General features: G+C 41.8%; 1 protein-coding gene across 1 annotated transcript in view; it reads left to right on the forward strand.

The window, feature by feature from the left end:
* Window positions 1-10,394, forward strand: part of LOC109918262 (elastase-1-like) — a 23,490-nt gene that overhangs the window by 12,566 nt on the left and 530 nt on the right. Inside the window, 4 exon segments of the mRNA XM_020518167.2 lie at window positions 3,577-3,686; window positions 4,884-4,978; window positions 5,913-6,193; window positions 9,796-9,959. Coding sequence (XP_020373756.2) covers window positions 3,577-3,686; window positions 4,884-4,978; window positions 5,913-6,193; window positions 9,796-9,959 — 650 coding nt within the window.

The following is a 10,394-nucleotide window of genomic DNA, read 5'->3' on the forward strand; positions in this document are numbered from 1 at the left end:
CCTGCTGTGTTCATCCAGTTCTACACCTTGTTATCTCAGATTCTCCAGCATCTGCAGTTCCTACTATCTCTGGATACAAATTTAGCTGGGTGATAGGAAACAGAGTGCCAATGGAATTTTTTAGGCAAGAGTAATGGTTGTCATAGAGTTTCCCAGGGTTGGTATTGAGACCCTTGCTTTTCCTGAATATTAATGATCTAGATCTTGGTGTGTAGGGGACAATTTCAAATTTTGCAAATGGGACAAAACTTGTGAGGATTGTAAACTATGAGGAGGACAGTGTGGAATTTCCAAAACGACGTTAACAAGTTGATGGAGTGGGCAGATGAAGTTCAATACAGAGGGCTGTGAGGTGATGCATTTTAGTGGGAAGAACATTAAAGACAATATAAATTAGGAGGTACAAATCCAAAGGTGATGCGGGAGCAGACAGGCCAGGGTGTATTTGTGTGCAGATCACTGAAGGTGGAAAGAGCAGTAAATAAACCATACACTGTCCTCATCTTGTTGGGCTTGTACAAGACAATTGTTAGACCTCAGCTGGAGTATTGCATACAGTTGAGGGTGCCACATTATAGGAAGGATGTAGATACAATTGGAAAAGTGCAGAAGCAATTTACAAGAATTTTTGCAGAGGGTATGTTTCCATGCTGTATGACTCTAAACATCAGTTTTGAGAATAATTGAAGAAGTTGGGACTGTTCTCATTGAAGAGAAAAAGACTGAGAGGAGATCCAACAGAGGTTTTAAAAATCCTGAGCAGGCTGGATAGAGTGGATAGGAAGAAACTTGTCCCACTTGTAAAAGAAACAAGAACTGGAGGGCCCAAATTTAAAGTATGCAAAAGAAATAAATGTGATGTGACAATTAATATTTTTAATCACAGCGAGTTGTTAGGGTGTGGAATGCACAGCCTGGAAATATGGTGTCCGCAGGATCAATTGAGGCATTCAAGTGGGCATGGAGGGGGTGGGTTGTGTTATTTGGATAGAAATAATTTGCAAGAATATGGAGATAAGTCAGGAGACTGGCACATGGTCGTGATGTTCATTTGCAGAGCTGGTTCAGACACAATGGGCTGAATGGCCTCTCTATGCTATTACACTTCTATTATTCTGTGCTGTTCCTTATTTTCAGTCAGTGGGCAATAAAAAGGGTGATCATATTGGTGCAGAGCACTGAACCATCTTGACAATGGGCTGAAGGTGGTATTATTGGTCCCTGTCAGGGTGCATAGGTGACACGACTGTGCTCCTGTTGAGAAACCTCAAGCAACAGCTACTGGAGGAGGGATGGTGAAAAAGAGGTGTTCCCCTTGATGTTCGTGTGCAATAATCAGCAAGTAGCATGGCCCACACTTGTTAGAAAGAAAAACCTAAGAAAAAACTGTAGCATTTATTCTGAAGGTGAATAGGTAGACAATTATTAGATAAGTAAATACAGGGATTGTATTGCAGTACAGAAATCAGCTGGTGTTCAGACCCTGAATAAGCTTCTTCCCATTCCTTTTCATCTCACTATACTATCATCTCTTTAGGGCTCTTGCAGCACAGTGGTAGTGTCCCTATCTGTAGGCCAGAAGGTATGAGTTCAAGTCCCCCTTATCCAGATGTGCATTGTAACTTGCCTGAACAGGTTGATTTAAAATATCTACCAGCATATCCTTCTGTTCCTTTCTTAATCATTTTCCCTTCAAAGTATCTGTGCATTACCTTGGGATGGTGCGTTCCACAGTCTAACCACTCACTGGGTAAAGAAGGTTCTCCTGAGTTCCCCATTAGAATTGTTGGTCACTATCTTATATTTATGCCCTCATCCCGCATCTTGTTTTAGTCTCATCCCCACAAATAGAAAGATCTTTTCTACATTGATCAAATCATCTATCAAATTTCTGATCAAACTATTTCATAACCTGAAATATCTCAATCAGGTCACCTCTCAACCTTCTCTCTTCAGGAGAAAGGAGAGCCAGCCTGGTCAGTCTTTCCTGATAGATACAATGTAGAAAGCTTGACCCGAGGTTTTGTGACACAATAGCTATGGTCCTTACTCCTGAGCTAGAAAGTTTGGGTTTGAGTCCCATGTTAGGACTTCCAGGACATGGAAGATATGTTTGTAATGCAATTGATTGTGCTACAGAGAGTAGTTTGAACTCCTCTGATAATTAAAACCAAAACACCCACAGAAGCTCGCCTCACCTCAATCTGTTACAAAGGGGATTTTAAATGAACTCCTGACAGTCACTCTATAATCAACAAGTAACAATTTATTTATCTAACTCTAACAAATTAACAGAACTACTAACAAATGGAACAATTCTCCCTTAACTAGTAACTATTCCCAAATAAAACAAAATTCTAATAGTATGCTGTTCCAATAAATGCAAGGCCCACTTACACAAACCAAAGTAATAAGAAAAAGTAAATTAAAACTTAGACTCTCAAAAATACAGTCATGATATGTCTTCCGGAATGCTCCACGCCCTCTCCGCTGATCCTCAGCCAGGAACGTCTTTCTCCATTGAATTCTGGTGTCCGAAATATTAGCTAAGAGTGCTGTGGTATCTTTTAGATGGTACTTAATCAGAGAGCCTGAAGATTTCTGTGAGAGCCAGAGTGTTACTCTTCCAATAGCAGTTCACGCTCACCCTGATTTTCAAAAACCCTCTTCTTATATACCCTTGATGATCTGTCAATTTTCTTATAATAGGATTGGTCTTAGGTTGACAACATCATCAAATTTAAACTCAATTGGTTTTCAGTTTCTAAGTGCTTGGTTTAAATTCATTGGCTGATATTCAAGCTAGTTGCCTTGATATTAAAACAAGTCTAATTTTCCAACCACACAGCTAATTGATACATATGTTTCCATTTCAGAATTGTCTGTGCATCTGCAGCTGCTTGCAGACATTTTTGTCTAAATCTCCAAGCTTATAAAAGCACATCATCCCATAAAGGGACTATGAATTCTTCCCCCAACCCCCATCAGTTTTACAAACAAATTCTAACTTCCTGCCTTCTAATTCACAAGCACTCTACACAACTTCGCAACAATTGTCAGCCTGTAGTTCTTTCAAACATGCTTGACGGCGGACAGTGAGAGGTAGAGTGTTTCTTGTCAGCCATCCTGCAGAAGGCAACGGCAAACCGCTGCAGTACTTTCCCTGTGTGGAGTTTGCACATTCTCCCTGTGTCTGTGTGGGTTTCTTCCAGATGCTCTAGTTTCCTCCCACAGCCCATAGATGTGCATGTGAGTTGGATTAGCCATGCTAAACTGCCCATAGTATCCAGGCATGTGTAGACCAGGTGTATTAGCCATGGGAAATGCAGGGTCACAGGGATAGGGTAAGGGCATGGGCCTGGGTGGGATGCTCTTCAGAGGGCAGTGTGGACTCAATGGGCTGAATGGCATGTTTCCACACTGTAGGGTTTCTATGATTCAATGATATGGACTAACCTAATGGAAGCCCTGGCCTGACCCCTCAGAAATGAGAATGGGAGAAAAGACAGCTAGACTAACAGGTACATAGAGTGTGAGAGCAGTCCATGCTGACATCTGTATTTATTGGGTTTTCAGACTGGCCAAAGGACTGTGGTGTACCCCAGTTCTTGCCGAATATAGCCGGGAGGATCATATCTGGGAGTGAGGCACGTCCACATTCCTGGCCGTGGCAGGTCTCTTTACAGGTAACCAGCTGAATGGGGAGCACTGATACTCCACAATGTATTGGTCTGGGATCTGCTACAAGAGCATATTCTGAAATTAGAGAGCACCATGGTCAGACTATCAGTCCTGTGTCAGTTCTCTGACATGGGTTTTGAGAAAGTCAAAGCAGAGAAAGAGCACAAGGGAAGGTCTGTGATAGGGTAGAGGGCAGAACAGATTAAATGACATAAGGTTTTGCAGTAATGGTTAAAGAGACAGATGATGTATCTCAAATGAGGTGTGAATGGCTGGGTTAGCCGCTATATTAATGTAAAATGAAAGAATAGGAAAGAAACAAGGAAATGCCAGTTCAGTGATAAAAAAGGGAAGAGAGAGACCATGTCTAAACTTACTGAACTCTGTTTGGAGCCCAGAAGGTTTCTATAGAAGGCTGAGTTGTTCCAAGGGCTTCTTTAGAACTCTGTAGCAGACAGAGGACAGGAAGAGTGAGAGCAAAATGGAGAATTAAAGTGACAAGTGACGGGAAGCTCAGAGTATTAAAATTAAAGAGCTGCAGATCTGAAATTTTGAAAAAACCAGAATGTGCTGGAGATACCCTGCCTATCTAGGAGAGAAAAGGAGGGTTTACTTTTCGAGTCCAATAGGAACCTTCTTCAGAGTGAAGAAGAAGAGTTATATTGGCTTCAAAACATTAACTCTGTTTCTTTCTGCACAGAGTTTCTCCAGCATTTTCAATTTCTATTTAAGCTCAGAAGAATGGGTGCAGAGCAACTGGAGTGGGGTCTCTGAGCCCCATAACCAAACCTCTGAGGATCATAAGCGGAGGCAATAGAGTAGTGGTCTTATTGTTGGACTGTTAATCCAGGTAATGTTCTGGAGACTTGGATGTGAATATTGCCATGGCAGATGGTGGAATTTGAATTCAATTAGAATCTGGAATTCTGGAATCTAATGATGACCATGAATCCATTGCCGATTGTTGGGGAAAATCCATCTAGTTCATTAATGTCCTTTAGGGAAGGAAACTGCCATCATTACTTGGTTTGGACTACGTTGGACACCATACCCACAACAATGTGGTTGACTCTTAACTACCCTCTGAGATGGGCAATAAATGCTGCCCTAGCCAGCGATGCCCTCATCCTGTGAATAAAAAAAGATAACTTACTGTTATCCATAAGACTTCAGATTAACTTGTCGTCTTCTCTTGCTGCTAGGTGCGTTCCAGGGGGAGTAGGTCCTACAAACATGTTTGTGGTGGGACTCTCATTCACAAACACTGGGTCCTGACGGCAGCACATTGCTTTCAAAAGTAAGTGAGCAAAAGCGTGAGGCACAATGGACTGAATCTTATGGTTTTTTGGCTAAGTGTAGGTTGCCATATTAAGTCCAAGATTGAGTCTCTTGGAGGGATTGTTAGTGCAGTCAGGATTATTCAGCATGTGCTGCCTATTTGCAGAATCACATCTAGCAGTATCTGATTTGATTTGGAATTTACAAGCACAGGCTGGTTGAGTACAGTCGATTCTTTACTTAGTACAAACAGCCACGGATGACCATCACTATCCTCCTCAGAGCTGACAATACTTCCAAGTTCTGTGTCATCAGCAAAGTTTGAAATTGTGCCCAATGCACCTGAGTCTAGGTCATTAATGAAGATTAAGAAAAGCAGTGATCCTAATACTGACCCCAGTTCATCACTGGACCTGAGCTCCACTTGGTCCAGGCCAGAGTAGACTCGTGGACTCCTGGTAGTCAAATATAAATGTTATTGGCCCCTTTGCAAAAAGGGCAGAAGAACCATGGATTTCATGCTTTGGGGGGCACAGTTGGAGAAGATGTGGTGATGAGATAACAGGCATTAATTCCTCTGCGACATGATGACATGTGCCAGATGTTCCATCCCTGAATAGTGCCACAATTGCTTCAGAATGGATGCCATTTGGGATATGACTGGGATACCCAGTCAAAGTACTCCCACAGGTTCAGTGCCATAGTATGAGGTTTGTGTGGTCCTTTCAATTTCAGTGCCTCACACCTTTTTTTGAGGGGGTAGGGGCTGGTAGTATTAGATTTGGGGATGTTGGGTAGGACACCATGTCAGTTATTACATTACCTTAAAAGATCAATGCTAAAGTGTAACAGAACAGAGCATCAGTTCATCTTGTTTGTGTTTACATTACACTGTAATTCAACAACGCTGAAAATAAACCACTTCTCTAACCTTAACCCAATAACCTTTCTAGAGGCAGAGCAGGAGATGCTGGGATTTGGCGTATTGTCCTCGGTAAGCACAACCTGAACCGCACTGAATGGACAGAGAAGATCTACCGCGTGAGAAGAATCTACAGACATGAACGCTATCACTACTCACTCCTCAATGAAATTTACAATGATATTGCTTTGGTCAGAGCAGCAGTGGACATTCCACAGAACAATTATGTCCGATATGCCTGCATACCTGAGACTGCCAGCCAACTGCGTCCTGGGCATTTATGCTGGGCCACAGGCTGGGGTGCTACCAGAGGTAAGGGAACAACTTAAGAAAGCAGGATTAAATGGAAGTTAGTGATGTAACACCCTTTATTACCCTTGAACATCGGTTCAAATCCAATCCATGGAGGTGTTCTGGTTTCCAAAAGGAAATTAGATTGTTAAAGACATTTAGATAAGTACTTGAATAGGAAATGTTTAAAGGGATATGGGCCAAGCACAGGCAGGTGGGATTAGTTTAGTTTAATTTAAGGTTATGGCTACAAGGACTAGTTGGACCAAAGGGTCTGTTTCCATGCTCTGAGACTATGTGACTCTATTATCAGAGGAGAAGAAAGAAGTGCAGGACTAGTTGAAAGGCAGGGCAATGGAACTCACTGATTCGCTTTTACAGGGAGATAGCACAGGCACAATAGCACAAATGGCTTCCTTCCATGCTGCAACCAATCTATGATTTCATTCTGTTCTTTATGGTCCAGTTACCATGGTCTCCAGGAACTGGTTGATGGTTTTTGAGGGGAATTTCATTGAATTCGTCTCCCCTGAATTGGTCTAAATTGTCATCTGTCTGTGGTTTGTTCTGCCATTCTCAGGGATAAGGTGACCACTTGGAGTTGGGAGACAGGAATGCTAACGTTGTAACATGACAGGTCCAACCAGGCTTATTTGGGTCACTTGTTTGTCTTTTCTGGTCCCTTTCTTCTGTTTGAAGGAAGATCCCTCTGTAATACTATACATAGTTTAGACATTCCACCTGCTAACTTGAGGTCCTCCAAAGCTAATAAAACTATTTGCTGCATGTTATCTTTGACAATTATTGTTTTCCTTAATATTTGCTTCCCTGTGCAAAGTAACACTTCTTGCATTGTTTTGCAAATGAACAAAACAATAGGACATCTCCTGCAGGGGAATGCTCATTCACCCCATCGATGGGCTGAGGAACCATACCACAATGCATAAAGTTTGGACAAAATTGGACTCCAGGGGAACCATGGTCACAGCATCATAGGAGGAGGACTGACTATCTAGCTGGCCATTCACATTCACTCTATGAAGGTTCCAAACTCCTTGGCTTCTCATCAGATTTAAGTTGCATGGCTAATTGCAGAAAAAGGTCATTGTAAAAGCTTGTGTGAGAGCCTCAAACCATTCAGCTTTACTCACCAGCCTAAGCTCCATGGGCCACAAGTCTTGTATTTCTTAATTTTTTAATAGGAAGCATAGAATTCACTACTGCTGGACACAGAACGGTCTGAAGTTGTACAGAGTAAGTGGGTATGAAAATGGGTTATTCTGGGCACATATTCAAGGCTGCGTTAGACAGATGTTGGATCCACAAGGGAGTTGAGGAATTTCAGGTCTAGGCAGGAAAGTAGACTACGATCAGAACAGTCACGATCACATTGAATGGCAGGATATCCAAGAGGGGCAATGATCTTTTGTTCTTATGTGAGCCTACTGTGCATCAAAGAGATGTGGATAATAGCCATTAAGGCTATTATCAGTATCACAAGGGCCAGAAGCACTTTGATCAGATCTCTTAGTGTACACCAGAAACTCAAGAACTGGCACATCTACATCTCAACTTGCCATCTTCATTTATCTACCCACTAGGCCATTAGGATTCACCAACCCAACTGATTCCACAGTTTGCCTGGATTTGTATATTCTGTGTTCAGATCACTCCTTGTTTGACAATGACCATGTTGATCTCATTGTTAAATTTGCCTTTTTTTAAACAAATTGAAATCTCTGCATCAATCAAAAGTAATATAGAAGGAATGTTCCATGTGTATACTGTGTTATAAGTGAATGTCTTTCCCATATGATTGTGTTAATCAAATCCAAGGCAGTTGCTGAATTAGAAACATAAAAATGTACTGCTTTTCTTTATAGTGGAAGTTCATTGACTTGTTCAGTCTTGCAGCTCTCATCCAACAACCCCAGTATCTCAGCTGTGCCCACTTTATTGTGGATATTTTCTAATCAACCAGTTCAGAGGTGTTATTACATGTTTCTGCAGCATATTCTGATGAAGAATAAATGGATTTGAAACATGAACTCTGCTTCTCCCCACAGATGCTGCCAGACCTGCTGAGTTTCGCAAGTAATTTCTGCTTTTGTTTGTGGCACAGGTTGATCTTGAACCTAGGTCTCCTGGCTCAGATATAGGGACACTACCACTGTACCACAAGAGCGCTATTTCTCTATTTATTGTGGTCAAAGACAATTAATATCCAGAACATGTTTCACGTAATCTTAATAATGATAACTGACAAGAAATTAACACTCTCAAATTTGGATCTTGCATATAGATGCTCAGTATGGGGTGACAATGTTATACTAGTAATGTCACTGGGTCAATAAGCCAGAGGCCACATTAATGCGCTGGGAACATAGGTTCTAATCATCTAGTAGAAAATATATAAGGTTCTGTAGAACAGTGGTAATATCTCTACCTTTGAGCCAGTCTACCTGATTTCAAATCCCACATGCCACCAGACGTGTGTCACAACATTACTGAACAGGTTGATTCAAAACTACCTACAGATGTTTGTTACCTACACCACTTGTTGAACATCTGGCACATCGGTGGCCCCCTAATTCCTGCTTTCCAAGAGCCCGTGACTGGAAACTGCTGAAACCTTAGAAGGGTAAGCGGCGTCGGTGGAGAGAGGAAGATGGGGTTAACTATTCAGATTGATGACCCTTGGGCAGAACAAGAATTATGTCTCAAATGAACAAAGTCTGGGAAAGGTGAGGGAAAGAAAAAAAGAGATCTGTGATTATGTAGAGAACAGGATATGACCAGCTGGCTGGATGATGAAGAAAACAGCAAAATCTTCCTGTGTTACATTGTGGTGCTGTTTTAAACCCTACTGTTATTTGCAAAGAAAAATAAAATGCTTGCCCTTTCTAAAGCTGCTTTAAGACTGCCTGACGTCCCAGTCAATTAAGTACTTTTGAAGAAAAATCAAAAGAACTGTGGATGCTGTAAATCAGACAACAAAATAGAAATTGCTGGAAAAGCTGAGCAAGGAACGGTCACTGGACCCTAAACACTAACTCTGATTTTTCTTCACAGATGCTGCCATTCCTGCTGAGCTTTTCCAGTAATTTCTATATAAGTTTTCTTGAAGTATGTTCAGTGATGTAATAATGTCATACAGGCCAGAACTAATTTGCACAAAGCACATTCCCGCTAACAAAATGATAATTTATTTTACAGTGCTGATTGAGGAGCAAACATTGGCCATCACAGTGGGGAAAATTTCCCGTTTTTCTTCAAATTAGTGCCATGGGAGCTTTTATGTAAATGTGAGGGGGTAGCTGGGACTACACTTGAAAACTTTGTCCAAAAGAAGGCTTCCCCATTGAAGCCGCACTCCCTCAATACTGCAATGGAATATTGGCCTATAATTGACACTGAGGTTTCAGGAGTGGGCCTGGAGCTCAAGACTATCTGACCCAAATGCCTCCAACTAGGCTACAGTTAGATATATATTCATACCACAGCAGGCCTAAGCTAAAATAATGTGCAGAGCGATAAAACAAACCACTTCAGACATTAGCAGGCGCAAGAGATTGGACCAACCAAATAACGTAGAACTCTGTCCTTTTCCTTTTACAAAACAGGAAGAAAGGAAAACGTCATATTATCTGAAGTCCTAAATCAAGCCAGGCTGCCAATCATTGATCACCAAACTTGCAAAATGAAGAAATTCTGGGGGGACCGAGTGAGGAACACAATGATCTGTGCTGGTTACAAAGATACAGAGGGACCATCTGCTGCTTGCCAGGTAACTGGAAGGAAATAGATTAGATTTTAGCATTGCCCCCCTCGCCATTTCACATCTCTAAGTGTCAGGGACAACTTGAGTATTAGTTCGTCAGTTTCACCTGAGGGGTAACATTCCAGATTCCATCTGATAGCTGAGTCAGTTTCTCAACAGAAACTGCTGAGTCCGGGAAGCATCTCTTGAATCTACTGATTGATTAGCTTTGGAGGAGACATAGAACACATGGGTAGATTCAGCACATCATGGGATTGAAAAATCATTTAATATGTTTATTCACAATGGTGTGTCGTTGGATATCATTGTTACATGGTGCATCACTGGGACTCACTGTTTAACGGTGTGTCACTGGGACTCACTGTCTAGGTGTGTCACTGGGACTCACTGTCTAGGTGTGTCACTGGGACTCACTGTTTAACGGTGTGTCACTGGGACTCA

The sequence above is a fragment of the Rhincodon typus genome, chromosome 34 (genome assembly GCF_021869965.1).
Source record: "Rhincodon typus isolate 14 chromosome 34, sRhiTyp1.1, whole genome shotgun sequence".
NCBI lineage: Eukaryota > Metazoa > Chordata > Chondrichthyes > Orectolobiformes > Rhincodontidae > Rhincodon > Rhincodon typus.